This window comes from Ischnura elegans, chromosome 8, assembly GCF_921293095.1.
Source record: "Ischnura elegans chromosome 8, ioIscEleg1.1, whole genome shotgun sequence".
Classification (NCBI taxonomy): Eukaryota; Metazoa; Arthropoda; class Insecta; order Odonata; family Coenagrionidae; genus Ischnura; species Ischnura elegans.
This window is the reverse complement of record NC_060253.1, coordinates 18,356,381-18,379,958: the sequence shown is the minus strand read 5'-3', so window position 1 is coordinate 18,379,958 and position 23,578 is coordinate 18,356,381. Positions and strand designations below refer to the sequence as shown.

Genomic DNA, 23,578 nt, shown 5'->3' with positions numbered 1-23,578 from the left:
TTATATGCTTTCTGCGTCAGATGTTTAAGTACCTAAGGAGGGGGAAGGCGGGTCGGAAGATGACTTGAATGATGTATCTCCGGATTACTGGTTGCCAAGCGCGGCTTGCCATGTCAACGCCGGTATTTCTATTTCCAATTGCATCTATCCTTAGAGCTGTGGTATTCATGAATGAATCTTTCAAAATGAACGATCCAACGGAATGAATCGTTTGAATTGAATCAAGATCCTGTAATGAAATCTTTCAAAATGAACGTTGAATCCAAATCTAGTTGAATTAATTATGTTGCTGGATAATCAGTCGAACATAGTTTGGTATATAATTATGGCGTTGATTGCTATAATATGTTGTGATTTCCTTGGCTGCTAAGCAATGATGAATTCGAAATCACTTAAATCCTCTACGAACGCGCCATGGATTCGCGGATTCGCGGTTCAATCCAAAGATTTGTGAATTTCTATGATTTCATTCATCATGAACAAACAATTTGATGATTAAAATATTGCCATGGATTGAATCTTGTGATCCGAATCCTCAAAATAGACCGAAAGTCCCACCTTTCCTTGTCTCCCCTTCAATGCCTGTCGATTCTCGAACGAGTACCTGCTCAAAGCCATTCACTTAAGCAACGGTTGTTATTTTCCTTACACTCAGCTGGGTGCGGTGAATGATCTGAATAAAAAACAACAATCACCGCCTTAACTGACTCAGTATTACTGAGCGGATGTCAAATTTAGGTACGAGTACAAAAGAAATTTGCTATTTACTTCATAATATGTTCGTATGGTGGCCCATTCTTGACGAAAATAAACTTGAGTTTCCATTTCATCGAGGAGAAAACATACGTCCAAATCGTTGTAATCATGATAAAAGTAATTTACACATAAATATATGAAAATATCCATCAAAGACTTTAAATATTTTACCATAAGAAAACTACATGGCTCAGTTGAGTAATTCGGTTGTTTGCTCGTAAAAATCATGTAGGATGCTCGTAAAAATCATGTAGTAGGTCAATAATTTTAACGGTAAAGTTATCTGAAGTGAAGTTGTACTGTCATACAAATTTTTGAAGAAGACAAGTTTTTTTTACCTTTTCTCTATTTTATTGGATGTTTCACTTCTAAGCAATTTATTTTTCAAACGCCAACAAAACCGCATTTTTTTTATACTACGACTACAGCGACTTCGGCTACCGTAAAATTGGCGTGATCAGTATAAAGGGGCTAAAAAACTTAAATGGGATTAGCTCAGCAATAGATTAATTATATATTTACATCATTAGAAGGAGGAATTTCTGCGCCTCAGGATGAAACAAAAAAATACATACATTTTCAAACTCAATTTCCAACAACCGATTTATATTCAGATCGCGCTATGTACAAGTTTAAAAGGTATCAAAAACGTTAAATCCACATTTATTATTAAGACTGCGTACTTATTATACTAATAACTTAAATTAATTATTAATTCATCTCACTCATACGATTAAAATTATAATCCAGCAACATAGGCAAGAGCTGAATTATGAAAATGTGGCCAAATGCTTATGAAATTTTGTGAGCAATCGATATTTTATCAACTTTATCTCTGGAGTTGTATGCGTAACCTTTTTAAGAAACTAAACGCCAATGGTTTTAAAATTTTATATCGAAATATGCCGATGAATGGTAGAATTTTAAAAACTTATGCGCAGAAGATTGAGAAATTATTTAACGCGGCGAGTCCAGTTCGAATAATTCCTGTCATATTGACGGTCTAAAATATATTTATATTTCCATCTTCCATACTTTCAGTTTGAAAGGTGACAAGAAAGCTGAGGGAAAAATGAATTATTGGAGCCTGTTCGTCGGAGTACTCATCTTGGCGGTAGCTCTGCCTATGTGCTGCGGGTATTACGTTGTGGATGGCCCACAAGCAGGTGAAAAATTAAATCATATCCCTAAATAATTAGAGAAAGAAATTCGATATAAGTAAAGTAACAATATCAATTAAATCCAGCGGTGAATATTTACAAAAACTATTTAATAATAAGCATAATGCGAAAGTAGCATGACCTCATACACTGGGTACACCTACGTTGGGTAAAGATAGTAATCAAGATGTAAAGTTGGAAATCTAAGGATCCATGATAAAAGAACACAAATGGTAATTTTCAATTACTTCACAACACAACAACCGACCATGGTTTTAACATATTGTGTCCTTTTCAAGGTGATACAACCAGTAGGTACTCTCTCAGTATTTATACTCAGGCCAAGGTTTGAGGTGGGGGTATATTGAAATGGCGCGAGGAAAGTGGGAGGGAGAACAGTTTGGCTGAACAAATGAATGAAGGCCGATAACAGAAAACATACAACAGGTGGGGCGTGAGTGAATGTTAGGGTTTTGACGTCATGAGGATGCTTAACTTTAACAAAGGTGAGCTAGTACAAAATAAAACATCATTTCAAAATCCATCCGGGCTATTGTCAATTCCGCTTTTTTCCATAAAATCTAATTTAAGCCCTTCGTCATTACAATGTAAAAAATCCATTGCAAAATTGTTTAAATGGTTATTCAGGCAAAAATGGCTCGCAAAACAAGATTTGCCGTCATTATATATAAAACTTCGTCTGTGTCCCTTCACTTTTGTCTTTCAAACCTGCCAGTCTGGCCAACATAACACATACCGCAGTCCTCACACTTTAATTTATACAATCCACCTTTGTCCATTCGATCATATCCGTCCACATGATGATGATGATAAATGAAATTCCATCCACAATAAAAGAACACTAATGGATATTTCCTCACTATTAATTCAAAACTCAACAACCGGTCATGATTTCAACACATTGTCATTCTCAAGGCGATAAAACCAGCTCTCTTTCAGTATTTATACCCAGGCCAAGGTAGGAGGTGGGGACATAAAAGATTGGTGTGAGGGAAGTGTTTTTTGTTCTTTTGCCATGGATATATCAAACTTCCACAAAATAAAGCCGCAAACGATTTTAATCGAAATCAAAGGACTTCATTAGAGCCAGAGGAAGCGCTCTAAAGGAGCATATTAAGTTCCCTCAGAGAGTGTATGACTGTAAACAGGACTCAGACAGGTCACTGTTCTTGGCCCCCAACAAAGCAGCTATTTCAAATATTTCAGGCAGCAAAAGCAAGCGAGTCATTCAGACTTGCTTGATCGGATCAAATGTAAAACGGATACGAGAGGAATGTTATGGTAAATATAGTAACACATCAATCTCGATATATTTGATAAATAACAGCAATATCATTTATTTTTCAAAATCTAAGCTCAGGGGTACCTGCGGCAGAAAATATAAATAATATTAAAGGTGTAATAATAGCATTTCTATGGAAAACACGTTTGAATAAAAAGAGGAAAGTTAATGGTCTTCATACCCTTAAATGATTGAAATTTTCAAATATGATTCATTAAAAAGTTAAAATGAGTTTTGGAAGAACATTTTAGGTAACAAAAACGAAATATGTGGAGCGCTTATCTTTATATAAAAGAAAGTCGAAAATCGTGTTAGTTAGAACACTTATAACTTAAGAACGGCTGCACCGATTTCAATGAGATTTGGTTCTTTGGATTCCTCTCAGGCCCGGATAACATATAGGTCATTAAAAAAAGGATAATGTCACAAAAAAATTATCTCTTTCCTATGGACATGCTTTTAGGAGTTATAGTAACACAACAATTGATAAGTCGGTCAAAACTACAAATTAAATAAATGATTTAAGTTTTTCCTGGTGAATACATTTGACATACTCGCTTAGCTCGCTGGGGGGGCTCTGCCCCCCCCAGGCCCCCCCGAAAAAGGCCTGCGGCCTGTTATGCTCACTGTGGGAGGTCTTACACTTTTTGTTTGCTACTTGTTACTTAAGGATCGTTTACTTTTAAGCTGGCTAGCTTAGGTATAAGCAATATTTCCACTTTCACGTAAAACGAGCGCATGGTACGTAGGCTACAATATGAATGTAAATATTTATAAAGAGAAACGTTTTTCTGAGGGGCTAAAAAGGTAAAATAAATTTCTACGAGTTTCTCTAACTTATTCAATTCAACTACAAAAAACGTTGAGACCACGTTCCACTGTAACACCCAATGCATACGTGATAACATAACATAATGACTTTAAGTATTACAATGAAAAACACGTTTATTAACTACTTTCCACAAAACTCAACCAAATCCTTGATATACGAATTAGATGTAACAGCTGTTCCCCTTTGTAAGCGAATTACGTAGGGACTGAATATCCATATCTAGAAACAAATGCGCCTTAGCATGAATTGGGGCTAGTATGACGAATTTTATCGAAATATTATTGATCGTGATCGCGAATGATTTCACTTCAGAAATACCTCTATTTAAAGTTTTAATGAATCGGGATACACAAATATCTCAGCTTTAATATCCCACGCAATGCGCAATAAATCTGGTGAGTAACGGATCACAGCCTTTGGTGTACAAGACATTGTGAATGTCAAGATGTCGATAATTTTCACAGTTGAATAATTTAGTCACTCAAGGAAACGTGATTTTCGCAAGACAAATAATTGAAAAAGAAATACCTTTATTTGCACTTATCTTCCATATTGAATTATTCTCTGCCTATTCACTCCTGCAGCTCACGGATAACACTGTACATTAAAAAGGACATCAACGGAAAAAAGAACGTAAACAAAAATAAAAAGTTATCACCATAACGAAAAATGAAAATAAAATCATTTTTACCTACCTATATTATGTAAGACTTGTTTGAAAGTCTTTCTACTACAATCGTGTATCGCCAACAAGATACGAACTATAGTCAACAGCACGAATCATATTTCTATATTGGCATTTAGTGCACTTTTTAACTTTGAAATTAATAACCACCACACTTTCGATGTAATATACCAAAAACAACAACTAATTTCTTACCTTATATTTCTCCGCTTTTGATTTGAACACGCTTTGATTTAAACAGATGTTTGTTCTTGCGGAAAGAAGACGCAAAGAAATAGACACTTCAAATATTACTTTCTTAATTTCCTTCCTTATATTTATCAGTTTTTCGTTTTAATTCCTTTATCTTCTTTCCCAATTTAGCTCCTCTTGTTTGCATAAACAAATATGTTGCTATGATTGTTCGTTTGTATGACTGCCGCGCCGCCATTGGAATTTGGTGGCCATTTTTTGAACTAATCCCCATACACTCAATTTTATATGAATAGACAGATAAGTAATTGTAAATTTAGTGTTTTCATAATTTTTCCTGGGGTTTCAGACAATTTTAGAGGGGGTCTTCATTAGACTTTTTGCCGTATCTCGTCTCGTTCACCCCAAACATTTGTATACGTGAATGAATGAATGAATGAATGAGTGGTCGTTAAGGGGCTTCATGATATATAGATAATTCTCGGGTTTGCATCCAGGTTAAAGCTTTTATGCAAGCCGACGTTTCGGAAAACGACTTGTTTTCCATCCTCAAGGCTGTGTTACTTGCATGAAGTTCAATTTCACACTTAAATTTAAATTGAACTTCATTCAAGTAACACAGCCTTGAGGATGGAAAACAAGTAGTTTTCCGAAACGTCGCCTTGCATAAAAGCTTTAACCTGGATGCAAAATCGAGAATTATTTGTCAAATACAAATTAAATAATTTATTTTGTTTTTACCACTTTAATAACTGAATTTCGTAACAATATAACATTTTAATTACTAAATATATTGAAAATATTAATTAAATTGAAATTACATTTTTAAAATATAATTCGAGCTAATTTTAAGCCCAGCCGTGGCCCAGCTCGAGTTGACACTACACTACCGTGTTTGTAAACAAATCTCCAAGCAATTGTTGACGAACGGTAATGCCCGTGTTCCTGTCATGGAATCGAGTAGTTTTAACTCTATTCCTTGGAATGATTGCAAATTAGTTACAGCGGAAGGTGATCTCATCAACAAAGAGTTCCAGAATAAGATTGGTCACCAAAAGAATCAAAGATGGTTGATTTAGCGAGCAAGAACGAAGATGTGGAAGACTAAAACGAGGTAAATTCAAATAGTTCGTACTCTGCATGAATTCGAATTTTTTAATGTGTAACAAACGAAGACGAAATCACCAACTATCTATCTGAATATTTTAAGTCCTTGGACGTACCTGGCTTACCAAGGCACGATTTATAGCAAAATGTAGTTTCTGTGTTCATGATCTTTCGAAGCCTAAACGAACCATAACTATCCAACGGAACGTGTTTGGTGATAAAAAAATTGGTAATGAATGTGATTCACGCAACTTTACTCAAATTCAAAGGTGAGGAAGTCCTCATTCCGAAGACCCCATGATCTCAACTCATATGCCCTTTTGAGCTTAAACGTATTCAATTTCCAATTCGTGTTGCATTCGTGATAACGATTAAAAAATCGCATGGTCAGTCTTTCAGTTTTTTTGTTGTTTGTGCTCATGTGCTAATGAAAACCCATGATTTTCTCATGGTCAATTTAACGTGCTATGTTCACGAGTCGATAAACCATCCTCTGTATTTCTTCCTTCGCTTCAAGTGCGTAGCTAGGGTAGGGGGTTTTGGGCGTAGCTAATAATACGGGTCTGTAGGGTATAGAAAACTCGCTAAGGTAAGCGGGAAGTGTGGGGGCACTTCCCCCGGACATTTTTTAAGATAAATGGTTCAAAACAGTGGGTTTTGCGGCTGTGGGAATAGTTAAATATGTTTTGTTTGTTAGTCATCCGTCCCCCTAATATTAATAACAAAATTTTTCATAAAAAAATTCTCTAAGCTCTTGGGGGGGGGCGGTTTATCCCCAAAAACCTCCCCTCGCTGCGTCACTACTTTGCTTCGCTATATTTCTTTAGCTTCATCCGCTTCATCTTGCGCCTGATAACAAAACAAAAACTATTGTTTATCAGAAGGTGCTTGACGCAAGACATTAAACCCGAATGTGTAGGGCTCACCGTGGTGCGTTTACGCATGCAGCACGTTTACGCAGTGCATTTTTTCCAAACAGAGATACTAAAACTGGCGCGCCTTAAGTCATTTGATGCGAATGCTGCTCCATAGGGGCTTTACTTGCACGATTTTGAGCATCAGTCAAGCGTCGGTCTGGGGTAGTGTCAGCCTGCCCCCTGAATGGGCCAAGTGTATGCAACAGACTTGGACCTAAAAACATTTTTTTACAGCTAATAACGCAAATAGCCAACAACTGAAAGCGTATAATTTTTTTTCATGAACTGCTTTATTAAACCACAATGCCCAAAATTTCTTAAGCTAAAACGTAAGAAAATTTGTTGAAAAAATCCGCGTAAACGTGCTCCGATCCACCCTATGTAGATTCAATAAAGAAAATACCTTTCTGACAAGCAATTTTGGTACTCATTTACGTAGTTTTATTGGATTTGTGTCCTTATTTTATTATAATAAATTAAACATGATTAAAAACGATACAGCCGCTCTTGATTTATAAATGGTGTAAGTAAACTGTAAGTACATTGATTGTTAGGCGGTACGAAGTTCGCCGGGTCAGCTAGTAATATTATAAAATTAGTACGTGGTAGTTAATTTATATCAGACTTGTTTCTCAGCTCAAGTGGATATATAGTTACTTGCGTACCGCGTCTTTCGTTTCTTAAATCTGAAATGTTCTAATAAAACTCTTTCTAACTTATCAATAATTTAACCATATTTTGATATCAATGTGATTGCAAAAATATTTTCTGAGTTTTGTTGTATTGATTTCCCATGTCAATTTCAGACGACCCAACTATTGGAATTCCCTGCGCTGACGGTAAAGGGTGTGAAAAAGTCACAGGTTCGATGTGCAGTGCAGCTAATGGAAATGGAAAGTGTATTTGCAACGATGAAATGCATGTTGCCGACGATGGGAAATCTTGCGTATCAGGTAAGCTTTGATTTGTGCGAAATATGTATAAAAAAGAGTTCTATCAGCTCTATAGTAGTGAATATCGATTGATTTCATAAAAAATACAATCAATCTCTGTGTAAGCTCACACTTTTGAATTATAAGCTGACCCAACTTTCATCACGGAAACGCCATTCCGTGGACTTAATTTTTGGAAATGGTCGTGATGTTTCTTAATGTTGCCAAGCTAACGCTTTAGAAAAATTGAAGTTGTCAACATCTCGTACCTTATGTGTAATGACCAATGGCTTAAACGCATCGATTCCTCAGGAAATTAAAGGCACCCTACTCCAAAACTATTGACAGCCTTTGTCAGCTCATCAATCTCAATATTCAAATCACTTTAATTAAAATATACAAACGCAACCTCCAATCGCAGCCCATTCACATTCTACGCTGACTACTTGTAAATACTTTCGAAATTTGGATAATCGGCTGTTCAAATTCTACATAACTAGCTGTAGAGTGACTTCATTGGAGCCATGAAGAGACTTAATGGAAGCAATCATTGTTCCCCAAAAGATTGCATGGATCTAATCAGGAATTAAAGGGATAATTTTTAAGGTCCCCATTTAAGCCACTATTTGAAATATTTCCATCATCACGTGAAAACCGATCCTGCGCAAATTTGGCGCTCAAACTATTCAAATTTGGGTGCATATTGCAATAAAATTCCAGAGTGTTATAAAACGAACTTCATTAGAGCCAACAAGCCATATTATGAAAGCATTCTTTGTTCCCCGAACGATTTTTACGGCTGACATTAAGAATGAAAGAAAATTTTTCAAGGTCCCTATTTCAAATATTTCCGTCACTACTCAAATACGACGAAAATGAATGTTTTAATAAAACAAAGATAATTTGAAGTTATTACTTGTCGTAATTTTTCAGCATAAAGTATTTCAATAATTTCCGAGATTCTAAGCTTGGAGATGACTGCGACAAAAATGAAGCGGGGACAGGCATAATAGTGAAGCTGAAGAGAATCATATTAATGTAAAGATAAGATGGACAAGAATCTGCGTCGACCTTAAATTTGTTCAAATTGATAAAGACTATCTTAGCCAATTTAAATATCAGTTATTCACGGCATTGAAGGCACAAATAATGCAAGAATAATTTACAATTCGATGAGCTGTCACCATAGCAATGTTGTAAAGCGAGATATTTATTTGAGCGACGGTAATTATCTTTTTTTGATTGTCTAATTAAGTGACCTTAAAAGGGAAAATGTTAGAGGATGAAATTTCCTTTAATTCCTGAGATAAGTTCATGCCTTGTGACCCTATCCCGAATATATATCACTTTAAATGTACAGACCTCAAGGAATTATCGGTAAGAGCCCTTTACGAGTCGCGTTATATATACTGGAAATGCCTTTAGTGCCGATCGTCCAAACTTTTCGTTGCGGATCTGGCTGCTGACACTGAAGTCCTGAAACAAAAGGGTGTGGGTATAAATTGGACGTATATTCCCACGTTGAGAAAGAAAAGACTCACATTTGCAAAATCCGTGAAATCCGCTCCAGTTTAGTTTCTTGAATGAGATTTAATGATTAATCAAGACTGTATGGTGACGGCATTGATCACACTAATCCCGCGGTTTAACTCTTTGTGAAAATTGTGATGAAGTTAAATATCTCGGGACGTAGTGTTGCGGATGTTCTGTGGAAATGTTGATAAACCGTTCAAATTTAAAAAAATGGTGATATTATCGTGCTTGCTAAATCTGAAATTACTTTTGAAGTGAGCGATACAGCCTTGTTAGCTTCATCAAACTGAAATATCAATTTAATTGGAATCCACCTGTTGACACAACCATCATACTCAGACCATTCAATTCTACGCTAAATACCTGTAGAATGACTTCATTAGAGTTAAGAAGCCACTTTGTAGACGTATTCCTTGTTCCCTTAAGGATAGCATGGATCTAATCAGGAATGGAAGAGATGATTGTCGAGGGTGCCAACTAAAGTAGGTACGTCAAGTATTAACTCCAGAAAATCGAACAAAAATTCTTAATGTTAACCACCATAACGTGATATTTACGTTATATATTAATTTAAGCAGTTGTATTGCCATGACTTTTGATTGTTTAATTAAGTGTTCGAGACAGGAAAATATTTTGAGACAGTTATATTTATACTCAACTTAGGCTTTTGATAAAATATTTGTCGTAAAATGCTTATGATTTGATTAGATCAACCAGAATATATCATGTTATGAGATTTCACGGTAATTATACATACAAGCAGGCACAGAAATATATTCAAGATATAAAATGTTAGAATTATATTATTTTAAACTTTCGTCAATATAAAAAGCAGATATAGGGTCTGGATATCAACAGTGGAAACAGGAAATCACGTAGATGCTCTAAATATAATTTTAAAATGAAGGTATTTTTCTCTTCGGCACAAGTATTACGTACGTACCTGACCTTCATTTTTTGACAATTCAAATTGGATGGTTCGAGTCTGAATTAATAGACATATTTAAAACCTACGTTCAAAATTAATAGACATAGTTTCCTTAATACCACCAACGTAGTTGTAGCTAGTTGAACGTAAGTTAGGCCAGGGTAACTTTTATCTGATCGATTTTCTCTAGACCGACCATACCCAAGTATGTCGCAGACATTGCCGATGCTGGGTGTCTGCACCTCTGTAATATGGATTGCATTATCGTAAAATTACACCGCCACTCTATCTGCGTCTATTCGTCAGAAGCGCTATTTTAGAACTCTTCCATTCATTGCATTCCTCTGTCACATTGCAGTGATTCCAAAAAAATTGAAAACCGTGCAGCAAATCTTGGCATTCATAAATTCTCAAGTGCATCCAATTGTATTTTTATCAACTTAATAGCAAAAATAATTCCCTAGATCGATGAATTCATTTTATTTATCAATTGCAGGCAAAGAAACTCTGGGAATCACATGCTTTAACGATGTAGGATGTGAAGCAGTAACGGGTTCGAGGTGCAGTGTTGCCACTGGAAAGGGAATGTGTATTTGCCAGGATGACATGCATGTCAACGATGATGGGCAGTCTTGCGTAACAGGTAAGCCATTATGCGTGCGAAATATGTATCAAGAAGTGTCTTATTTTCATATCCATATTTGTGCAAAATAATTGATTTCATTATGAATATTTTCACTTATTGTGTAAATTCATACGCACGCCATCCACTTGTAAATGTTTTAAATGTGGGTATTTCAGTTTTAAGTACTAAATGAAGCATTTAAAACGGTAAAATCTAATTCGGTGTGTATCATGACTGAAAATTAAGGAAAGGGTAATTTTTCCAACGTGAGAAGCAAGCTGACCCAGTAATCGTCGTTTTGGTATAAAAATTATTTCTGGTGAACTTTTGAAATAAAATTTAAAAATTAACAATATCATTGTTAAAGTGTAGTGAATGAATAAAAAAATGAGTGGCCCAAATCTAAATGTTTTACAATTTCTATCACTATAAAAATGAGCAGGGGAGTTACAGTACGTTGGAAGCTGGATACCGCGAAGCGAGCATGAGGTAAAAGTCTAATTTTGCATATACATTTTTAGGTGAAGCAACAGTGGGAAGCACTTGCTTTAACAATTTAGGATGTGAAAATGTCAAAGATTCGAAGTGTGATAAAGATACCGGCATGGGAAAATGTACTTGCAACGAAGGAGAGATTCCAAACGACGATGGGAAATCTTGCAAAACAGGTATGATATGATGTGTGCGAAATATTTTTCAAAAGTGTCTTATTTTCCGATATATATTTGAGGAAATCGATGGATTTCAAACTATGTATATTCAATTTTTGTGTAAGCACACAATCACGCTATCCACATGTAAATGTTTTAAAACGTGGGAAATCGAGTTGTTATTGCTTAGATGAAGTAATTAAAACTGTAAAATCTAATTTGGAGTGTATCATGACGGAAAATGAAGAAAATGTTGTATATGTAAAAGCTAGCTTACGAGGTAAGCATCGTTTGGCCAAATAAATAATTTCTGGTGAATTTTTGGAAGTAAATTTAAAAAAGTAACAAAATTATTGTTACTGTGTGGGGTCGTGGTAAATGACAAAAAGGAGTGGCGCACCTTGAACGAATACGACCTGTAAAAATAAAATAAATAAATATAAATTTATTGATGCAATGCACTAATATTATCATAATCGTTGTTTCTATATCGTTAAAAACTGTCGGTTACAGAAGTACGCCCAAAATATATGTCACAAGTAAAATGTCGTTACGCATATCAGGTAACCCAATGACGTATAGTTACGGTCACTCGTTCCATCAAAGGGGAGAAGGGCGGTTTCTGATATAATCTACATTCATGTTTTGACTGTTGACACTATGCGATTCATTCGGAAGAAGAAATGTAAGGAAGATTTAAGCTACAATCCATTTTTCGAGCTAAGTTACTAGTAATGTTGCTATGAAATCTTTACTTACATAGAATTATACCATTTTAATTATTATTTAAAAAATTAAAACGACCACTTAACCCCTGGCGAGCGACGAGGGTGAGATTCCAAACGGCGATGGGAAATCTTGCGCAGCAGGTTAGATATTATATGTGCGAAATATGTATTAAAAATTGTCTAACATTCAGATCTATATTATTAGATATTTGTAGAAATCAATCGATTTCAAAATACTATACATAATCAATTTTTGTATAAACTCACAGTTTTGAATTATGAACTCACCCGACTTTCATTAAAATAATGCCATTCGGTGGACACAATTATCGGAAATGGCCGTGATCTTTCTGAAGGTTGCCAAACTAACATTTTTGACAAATTGTAGTTGATAATTTCTCGTGTCTTTCGTCTAATAACTAATGAATTAAACGCATTGATTCCTCAGGAAATTAAGGTTACACTGCTTCAAAACTAATAACAGCCATTTAAGCTTATGAATTTCAAATTATATCTAACTTTTATTACAAACTATCGACATAATCTTCAGCTGCGACCCATTCACATTCTACGCAGATTACTGATCAGTTATTAAGATTTAAACCCTAGTCTGCCAGATATTTCCGCAGGCAACTCACATTTTAAAAATCTGCTTGATACAAATAGTTTCGAATAATATGAATATGTAGTATAAAGTCGACCTAATATTAATGGTAACATTTAAAATTCTACTCACCCGTTCAGCGATGGATGACCTATCAAGAAATCTGGAAGGATTTCACATAAATCAAATAAAACACCGCAAAGTCATGTGACCATTGATTCTCAGCTCATTGAAAATGATTGCAATTCAATAGGGTGACATAATGCACAGAATGATTATTGATGCCCCATAGATTTATATTACTTAATGAGGCTCCTTTGCGGGGTGGTTGCCGCGTTAATGTGAAACCGGTACCCGCGCATTAATTCGCACTCCAAATTTAGTCACCAGTGGCGCAAGAATCGGTAGCCTTCAGTGTTCTTCTCTTAGAATTCCCTTCATAACTCCGCAGTACAAACACTGTCCTGGACCAATGCCTGCGGCGTTCAACTCCCACGCTGAGGTTCTAAGATCGAGATTCGTTAATAATACTTTTTCAATATCACGTTCTACTATTTCTTTTACGTAAGCTTGATTTTCACTATTATATATACGATTTTGCACTGAAATGTTCGCTTTTTCTGTTCGAGATTTTTTTGTGCTCATGCGGCATGCGATGTGTTCACAATTTTTCTCTTTGAATAATTTAATTTCCTCGTCGCAACAAGACGCATTTTAACATACACATGTACTTGTATTCCTTTCACATCGAATTACGGGCTTGTAAGCTCTTACAATTCAAGCCTAGTTTTCGAATCGTTGAAAAAGAACCGTTGAAAACCAGACAGACCGAGCCAGGGAGGGAATGGGGTCTTCCTCCGGATTTGGGGACGGTCAACCATCTTTCCACTCAGTCACTCATCTAACAAGAGTCTCCATAGAAGCGTCCTGTCGGTAAATTTAGCTTTTACCATCAAGAGAATTGTCAATTTTAATCATAAACGAAAATAACCTTTATGGTTATGTTTTTCCCTTCTCTGCAGGGTGCTAGAAGTTCAACTTATAACGATATCCAATTCGAAAACTAATCATGAATGGTGAGAATGTGTCCACAATATCATATTTCAACATAAGAGGAAACCAAATACACGTGCATCTTAATGATGCGACGTGTTGCGACACGAAAATGCAACAATTCAAAGGAAGCCTCCGTGTAAAAAAATGGGAAAACATCAGACGTCGCGAGTTTACAAAAACATTTTCTCGCACAGAATTAAAATGATCACTGAAAATCTTGAATATAATTGTCAATAGCAGGTTTCTGAAGGAAGAAAAGGAACCACCTTTTAATGCACTTGAGCTAAAAAGTACAACAGAATTTGCATGACCATAGTAACATAAATTTGTGCCGTCGGCCAACTGCTTGAACGTTTGGACAGGACATCGTGTATTAAAATGATGTAACAGAGACCGATGTTTTCCGCGTATTTTCCTCGAAAAGTTAATTTTCAAAACGCCAGCATTTTATGCATCTGTTTAACACATGTCAGCACATCTGTTTGACACGCACCAGGTAGAATATTAATAAAATTAAACCATATTTGATGTCAAGCCAATTGCAAAACAATTAGCTGCGCCTCATTGTATTGACTTTCCATTTTCAATTTCAGGCACAGCAGCTATCGGAAGTTCATGCTTTATGAACATAGGATGTGAAACTGTCGCAAATGCCAAGTGCAGCTCAAGTGATGGAAAAGGACAGTGCACTTGCAACGATGGATACCATGATCAAGGCGATAATAAAACTTGCGCACAAGGTAATCGGTGATGGGTACGAAATATGTATCAAAATGAGTCATGTTTTAGGAATAATTTTATGGAAATAGATTGTATGCATGGAAAAAACGAAAAATTTCTTTTATACTCACCCTCATTTTAATAATAAAACAAAGAAAGTTTCAAATCTGTATCACCTCCATCTGGGTATAAGTTTTGCACATGGCTAATCTGTTTAATTTGTACAAAATCATAATTTTAGAGAAACTGAAGTTGTTAATAGACCTTATGTTTGATGATCAATGGTTCAAACACGTCGATTCCTTGGTTAATGAACACTGCCCTACTCCAAAGCCATTACAACCTCAGTCACAATTTTATTCACTACTTTCTACCCATTTTTTATCCTTCTTATTGACTCACCCTTCAACTTGATCTACTCTCCCAATTGACCGATAATATATTTCAAATCCAGCCGATTGAGTTATGGTTGTTCAATGGTGCTACAACAAATTTGAAACCCAATTTGGTTCCATTATTAACTGAACAATTACCAATAACTTATTGTTTTCGAGATAATTTTCGAAAAGACCGAGAAAGAAATTGGATAACAATATATGATAAAACAGCATGCACGAAGAACAATAAAAGCTGAATCGACTTGTTACGCACACGTTCCAAGAAAAATTTCCGGAGGTTTGACATTTTTTCATGCTTTACAAGGCGAAGGGCTCTGTTGTAATGTTTTCTTTTCTACTTCCTCGTTGAACATAATAACAACTGATTTGTTTCATTTGAATAATCTTTTTTCCGTGAATCACGGATTTTTAAAGATGCCACATGTGCGTAAGCATACAGCGAATTTTTTTCCCTGCATAAGAGGCAGCTACGCGTTTCAGGTGAACTCACGAAAATTAAGTGCTGTAAAATGAGCATTATTTTCTCATGTGCCCGAGTATACTCACCATTTGTGAAAAACAGACTATATTAGAGTGATTTTGGAATTGCCAATTGTTTCACCTACAGTGTCCAATCCCTTTAACAAATATAAACCTCCTTATGACAAACTGAGCCCATGTAAATACCATTAATAGCTTAAACCGCCTCAATATCGTTTATTATATTTCACCTTTCAACCTCCTACTACTTCAACCCGATACGTTCTCCATTCTACACTTTCCACTTGGGCTGTTTTTAATTCTGTTCCATTAAGAAATTATAGCTGAGATGATGGGGCTTCTGCGACGAAACCCACTTTTGTTCAGAATTAAAAATTGAAAAATTAGATAGAAATCTTTCTCATCGCGAAAATTTTCAAAATTTATTCATAATGCAATTAGATTAATCCGAATTAAAGAACAGAATGTGTGTGTTAACAACTATAACGACTGAACCGAGTTTTTCCTCACATGTTCTGAGAAATATGTCTGGACGGATTATATTACACTTGAAGCGAGACTAAGAGCTCAGTTGTGATGTTTTTATGCAGCATCAAGTAGTACGGAATAATAGGAGCATAATGTGACTCGATTTTTCATATTTCAGCTAGAATTTAGGCTGAATAATAGAGAATAATACGCACCTAAGAGTACAGTCGACAAAATAATTCCGGCGCAAGTGATCGCCACAAATATCACGTGACAGACACCCAGAAACGGACATCTTCACCATAAAAGGGGACGGGTATGGTTTCCAAAATAGTCGATATTCAGTTCATATTGGTTGAGATTGAAGAATAATAAAAAAAGCATTACACTCGCGAGAGAGAGTTACCTTCGTAAGTTTTCGGATAGAAATATTGTTTTGTCACAATGGTTTCCAATTACCAAATTTCACACCTGTGATCAGTTGAATGACTTTTGACAGTGTAATCTCTTATTTATAATAAAAATGATTTAGATGTACATAAAATACCAGGTTAAGTAAGCGGAAATAAGTATATCAACAGAAAATACTTATACACCACCTAATTTTGACGCCTCAGCTTACAAGTGCAAGCATGAAGAGTGAAGATTGTAATTTTAATACTAGAGTTCAGATCAAAACACTTCATTTCGTAAAGAAAACCGTTCTATAGGACCATCTTCAGATCCTTCTATTCGACATGTTAATCATCGTAGCAATGTTATAATGCTAGACTTTATTTTTAATATTATTATATTTAAGTACCAAATATCGATTGAATTCAGTGTTAAATATTTACGAACGCTAATAATAAGAATAATACGAAGATAGCATGTCATTTTTCTGTTAAGTTCAAATTATTTAAATATATTTTAGAGAGTAACTTCGTTATTATTATTTTGTAAGCAAACGGAAGTCACTGATATAATTTTATTGTGCTTGCTGTAATAACGAAATGTTATACTACAGAAAACTACCTGCTTCTAATTAACAATGCAAAAATCCTTTTTTGGGCTATTTCAATGTGATAATTTCTGTACAATAGTTCAGTTTATTAAAATGAAATGTCTGACTAAAAATAACGCTTAATTAAACTGCTTAAACAAATGCCATCGACTAAATTGGATTTCAAGAATAATTAATATAGTGGAGAGAACGCGGCAGGTTTACAAGGGTCTGGGTTTTGGAATTCTGCATTCCTTCTTGAAAATATCTTAGCTTAATACCATGTCAAAATTAAGCAAACCTATCCTACATCATAATTCATTTCAATGCCTTCACAGTGGTAAATTTTAACCCGATCAGAGCAAACAGAGGTGCAAAGGCTAGCACTAGCTAGACTTGGCTTCTGATTCAAAGTTAGACAGTGAATTCGATCCTTACTTGTGCAATACATTGAATTCACATCAACGCAAATGCAATTGACACATCGAATGAAGCCCATACAATTTTCTAAATGAATTTTATGAAATACGATTATTAAAAAATATTAATATACCAGAGCGTTATACATAAGTTACGTCTCTATCTGGCTTCGATTCAACACTATTTGAACATAATTCCCACTGACCAAAAATATTAGACAACATAATTCATGAGCTGACAAAATAGAGTGAATGATCACCTTAGTGTCCAAGGACAAGGTGAACGGCGAATTATCTAATAGCTGAAATTGAATGGAATTCTTATGGAGAGATATGAGGCGTGAGGAACGTGAAAAGGAACCACGATATCAGGATATAATGCGTGTGAAAATACTTGGAAAATGAGGGACAGTTACATTTAATTAAATCATACCAATGTTATTACCTTCAAAATGATGAATAAATGCACGGATTCGCACGTCCAAAGAAAACACAGATGTATTGTTCCCACACCGAAAAAAGTGATAATATTTTTTAAAGTTAACGGCTTCCTGTAGAACTTTACGTTCATAATTTAAAACCCGGAATACTTTCCCGTGGAAAAACTCGTTTGACGTACCGCGTATCCGATAGACATATAGAAATAGCCTCTTGGACCCTTAAATGGGACGAGTAAGGGTTCCGAAATAATCAGCATTCATATCCTATCAGTGGAGACAGTGGATTTCGCATTCCACTCAAGACAAGGAGCTACGTTCGTAAATGTTAGTAGAGGAGCATAATTGTGTGCTATATATATCTTCTATTATACAATTTAACGCTTTTGTGATCAGTTGAAGGATTTCTGTAAGGATCATTCTCTTTTATGCCCTACAAATAATTCTTCTAAATATAGAAGCACCACAGCAAGTTATGTCAGTGGAAAAGACACAGATACAACTTTACTGTCACTTAAGCTTACAAGTACGCCTATGATGGGTGCAAGAGTGGAAATTAAAGGAATTCATCAAATCCAGAAAACAGCTTTTGAAAGCGCATTAATACCCCTCAGAGAGTGTGTGACTGTAAATAGGACTCAGAGAGATCATATTCCTAGGCCCCCAACGAAACAGCTATTTAAATACTTAATTCATCAAAATTAAATCAAATTTGTGGGAGGAAAATTGTGGTGAATATAACACCACATCATTCTGGATATATTTCATTAATAACAACAATATCATTATTTTTCCAGATACTAAGCTCGGCGAAGCCTGCGGCAAAGATAATAATTGCACTGGTACTACAGAATGTACCTCAGAAGGATTTTGTATCTGCAAGGCCGGGTTCCACGCGGGCGACGACCTACTATGTGTTGCAGGTGAGAAAAACAATTGAAGCGGATTGAAAATTCAGTTCTGCACGGATGTTATTCCTTAAACGGATCAAGATTGCATTCCAATTCAATAAGTAATTATCAAGTTTCAGATATACGTGGGAAGCGAATGCATCCTTCCCGTTATTGGAGTGGTTATTGTAGTTGCCAAGTAGAAAAAAATGATAGAGGATAAAATATGCGGGAATAGGGTTGTTGCTGTGGCTAGAGTGGCATAGGGTTCAAATCCCGGCAATGGCAGGAAATTTTCAGAGCCTAACTAATCCCTGCTTGAATTTTGTGCGGAGGACATGAAGGCCAACTACAAGAAGTGCTTAGGGAGATGGAAATCACGCTGGCTAGACACAATCTAAAGTTAAGCAGGACCAAAACCAAGACACTTGCTGTAAGCAAAACAGGAATATTAGCACATATAACGTAGGGTAATACACAGCTGAAAAATATAGAAGAATTCACGTATTTGGGAATCAAGATCAACACGGATGCCAGAACCAAAGGGAAATTAGCAGTAGAATACAACAAGCAATAATAGCTTTCAACAAGAAGAGAAAGATATACGTTTCAAAAAACATTAGTATCAAGATTAGGATGAATCTATTCAAAACCTTTGTATGGAGCATAATGCTTTATGGTAGTGAAACTTGGACAATAGGAGCAGCAGAGAAAAAAAGAATTGATGCTTTTGAACTATGGTGCTACCGTAGAATGTTAAAAGTTTCATGGGTAGACCGGGTTACGATTGAAGAAATACTGGACAGACTGGGAGTGAAAGCAGACCTGTGGAATATTTTAACTGCGAGGAGAAATAAATGGGTTGGTCATTTACTAAGACATGATGGATTGGTAAAGACAGTTTTGGAGGGCACCGTGGAGGGGAAGAGCGGCAGATGAAGGCCGAGGTTGAGTTGCATCACCCAAGTGAAGAGGGACCAGGGCTGCAACAGCTACCTGGAGCTGAAGAGGTTGGCGGAAGACAGACGGAGATGGTAGACTACTGCAAACCAACCCCAGGGTTGACTACTTAGAAGAAGAGAAGACATTTCAGGCGACGCAACACTCCGTCCGTCGGATTGGACTTTTAGCTGTGGTCCCCTTTCGTCAAGAGTAGGCTAATGCCAATGCTGGGTATTCTCCGCTCTTCCTTCCATACCTTTCCCTCATGGCGCAAATGACCTCAGCTGTCCCTCTTCTCCTCCTCAAAATACTATTCAATAAAATATGCTTCATCTGAATAACTTCATTGTAGAAACATTCGCAGTTTAATTGTTTGCGATTCTACCAGATTCTAAGATATAATAATATATTTTGTGTGCTGAATTTTCATTTGATTGAGCATGACGTAGATCTAGTCTTATTAAATGTTATTGCAAAAATATTTGAATTATAAACACTATAAATCATACAAATGTTTTCAGGGGAATGAAAGTACGTTGGAAGCAGGATATAACCAAGGTACTATTGCGAAAGGTTCAAAGTATCTACAGCCCATTCGCATGATCTTCTTATACTACCTATCCGATCTACCTTCCAATGATTCCAACAAATTCACACGTTAAATGGAGCAAGGTAGACATATTTAAATAAAAGATGGAAGCACTTTTCCACAATCATATTTTATGTATATGCCAATGTGTCCTATTGTTAACAGTGCTACCATCTTTTATTTAAATAACTGCCAATGATCAATATTGTAGTAAGAGAGAGATATTTTTTGACATTTTATAATTTTTCGTATATTGCACCTGTCATTTGGTTACCAAAGAAGTTTTATTACATACCAATATTCTATTTGAAAACGAAATAATGGCATGATACCTTCAGCACATTTTCCGTTTCAATTCAATAGATCAAAAGCTACTCGGTTTCAAATAGCATCAGCAATTTAACGTTTAATTTAAAATTATGAACAGCATTTAAACTCTTTCACCACAAGTTTTTATTTGTGGTAAATGACTCTTTATGTGGTATGTGGTAAATGAACTTTGTGGTAATATTTATTTTAAATTTTACCACAAAAAGATTTTGATGGAAATAATTTAAATGTTTATTTGATCACAACTGTTAATATTGAGCAAATTTTATTCAAATTAATTGGAAATTTTCAGTAGTTAATAAACAAGTAATTACCATTCGTTGTACAAATTTTTAAAAATTCATATAATATTATGATATCATACATAAAATCGAAAGAGAATAAAATAGGGTTTTCCCGAAATGTAGCTGTTAGCGAACGTGGAAAAACACAATTATCCATATGTTAGATGTAGTCAACTTTGATGTTACTCTCAAGACCGAATAATTCCAATTATTCGAACGGGATGTCCTTCCTGGGGGTCTTTCCTGGGGAGTTTTTCATAAGAATTGTTTTCCTTTCCTTTCAGTAAGTGGTGCGAAATGGCCTTAGCTGCCGATGCACCCTATGAACTAAATACTACTACTATCTCTTCATAAAAATTTCCATCGTTTTTGTCAGATTAATATAGCCGTCTTTGGTCATTAATCTTAGGGTTGATGTATCGCATTTTCCTCTCAATAGGGTGGTTTACAATTTTTTTTATTGTCTTAATTGAAAGATTATTACTCCTGGAGTAAGTATTTTGCGCTTTTAGATTTTTAAATAACGATATCTATTTTTCGCGATCAAATGAAAAGTGAAAATTTTCAAGTGTGCGAAAACGCGACGGCTAAGTATGAATGCTGTGAAAATCCCGTGCGACGTCATTCTGGTTCCGGCTGCCGCCGTGTGAGGCCACCTATGAGCGCCGATACGATGCAAACTACTAGCAGGTAGCGCTTGGCTTAAATAAGGATTATTAATACCTTATTAAACAAGGAAAACTTTCCGACCTTAGCCAGTTTTAATAGGTGATTATTAAGACATGCATAGGTAATCTCAGGAGATGTAAAACTCCTTGACTTCTCGTAAAGCGTCTGGGTCCCTGTGACGTCACGTTGAGTGGCATCGCATGGCGGCCAATCTGGGCTTTTTCAAATGAGGCTAAAATTGACCGTTAACATTCGTATAAACTGGGATTTCTAAAACCAAATAATTTGTATATTATGAATACACTAATGGTGGGTAAGGAATCGCAATCAATGCATTTCGTTTTCTTTGATGAAGGAAACTACCCTATTGATTTGCAATTTTTGATAATAATTTTTTTTCTGATTTTTATTCTACTCGTAGTAAATTTTTATTGACTTTGTGCCTCATTCCTTAGCTCTAGCTCCTTTTCAAACGAAGAGGCTCTTTCTTTCTGCCCTTGCGAGACGGCATCTTTAGGAGAGTAAGCAAACTCCATAAACACATTTTCCAGGAATTGTATAGACAAAGTTTTAGTGACTCGAATCGAAAACGTGATAGTATCAATCGAATCGGATTGAAGAATTCCTAACAGTCCTACCAGCGAGGTCATTCGTCACTTAGTGGAACTGACCATAGAGACGCTGTTTGAAATTAGCGGTTGTTTCCTACTCGAGCGCATGTTTCTGTGGCGTCGCATCTCACTCCTCGTCTCACTCGAACGGCCTATGTCGCACGCGGCACACTTTGTCTCAAACATTCCGTTATCAGCTCAACTTGGCCTACCATTTTACATCATCACTCGCTTCGTTCCCGGGTGCTCGGGCAAATCAAGCTTAGACTCCCTGAGCGTTTATCGCAAATCGTTCGTTCGTATCGTTTATCGCAAGGAAATAATAATTGTACGAGAATGCTATCAAAGCTGAGCTGATAACATTCTCGTACGATTATTATTTTCTTATCTTACCTACCTTCTACTGTTTGAAATTTCTGATTCGAGCGTGACAGAATTATTTAATTATTATAACTTCGTGAAGTGCATCACATAATAATTTTCAAAACATTTCATTTGACTACATAAGTTACAACTCAATGCTTAGAGCCAATTCAGTAGAACAGTTGTTTTAAAGTTTTTACCTTCTAACCAATGAAGCAATTCAAATTGTTAATATCACTTATGCCAGGAAAATCAATGTTATTAATGTCATACGCGGATCTAGGGGGGGCACGTGCCCCCCCAGATCCATTAACAATATTCAAGATTTTTAATACGGTCCCGTTATCATTGCGTTCGTTTTGTATTACGGGGTATCCTTGTGCCCCCCCCACCCCCCCCCAGAACAAAATTCTGGATACGGTCTTGCTTGTGCCCCCCCCCCCAGAAAGAAATCCTGGATCCGCCCCTGATTAATGGAAGGAATTAAATTATTCTTTAATGTTAACCGGTGACCATGGGGGTTTAGTGTCTCAAACTAGTTTACAATTACAGAGACTTACATTCGAAATTAAGTGAAGACTAAAATGAATATAATATTGTGAAGGCATATGAAGTATTTTTTCGACGAGTTATAAATTGAAATACAACTGTGGCTTCAGGTAACTCTTAAGTTCGGTATGGGCAAATTGTATTCAAGCAATACTCTTAAGACCGACGTTATCAAAACATAAATAAGGGAACACTCTTCCTTTGCGTGTAATACAGTCTTTGCAGTATGGATTGTATTCAGGAACTCAATCTACATATTGACATCGAAAAGTTAATCGTCGAATCGCCACTATCCTCTATATTATTTCTACTGTATAGATACCTTTTTCTCAACTTATACGCAACCAAACTCTACAAATGAGGTACCAAAATGCACAGAATTTACCAGAGAACATGCGACGGCATACCTTACTTCCTAAATACTGCTATTATTTCCTAA

The 23,578-nt window shown here is 35.8% G+C and overlaps 1 protein-coding gene across 2 annotated transcripts in view; it reads left to right on the top strand.

Moving 5' to 3' along the window:
• LOC124164333 (cell death abnormality protein 1-like) overlaps positions 1-23,578 on the top strand; it is a 53,519-nt gene that overhangs the window by 6,561 nt on the left and 23,380 nt on the right. Inside the window, exons 2-7 of one of the 2 annotated variants that reach the window (XM_046541605.1) lie at positions 1,798-1,922; positions 7,759-7,905; positions 10,842-10,988; positions 11,492-11,638; positions 14,602-14,748; positions 18,710-18,835. In XM_046541605.1, coding sequence (XP_046397561.1) covers positions 1,829-1,922; positions 7,759-7,905; positions 10,842-10,988; positions 11,492-11,638; positions 14,602-14,748; positions 18,710-18,835 — 808 coding nt within the window. In that variant the 5' untranslated portion in view covers positions 1,798-1,828. The remainder of the gene's footprint in view (positions 1-1,797; positions 1,923-7,758; positions 7,906-10,841; positions 10,989-11,491; positions 11,639-14,601; positions 14,749-18,709; positions 18,836-23,578) is intronic. The other variant, XM_046541606.1, reaches the window with a different exon arrangement.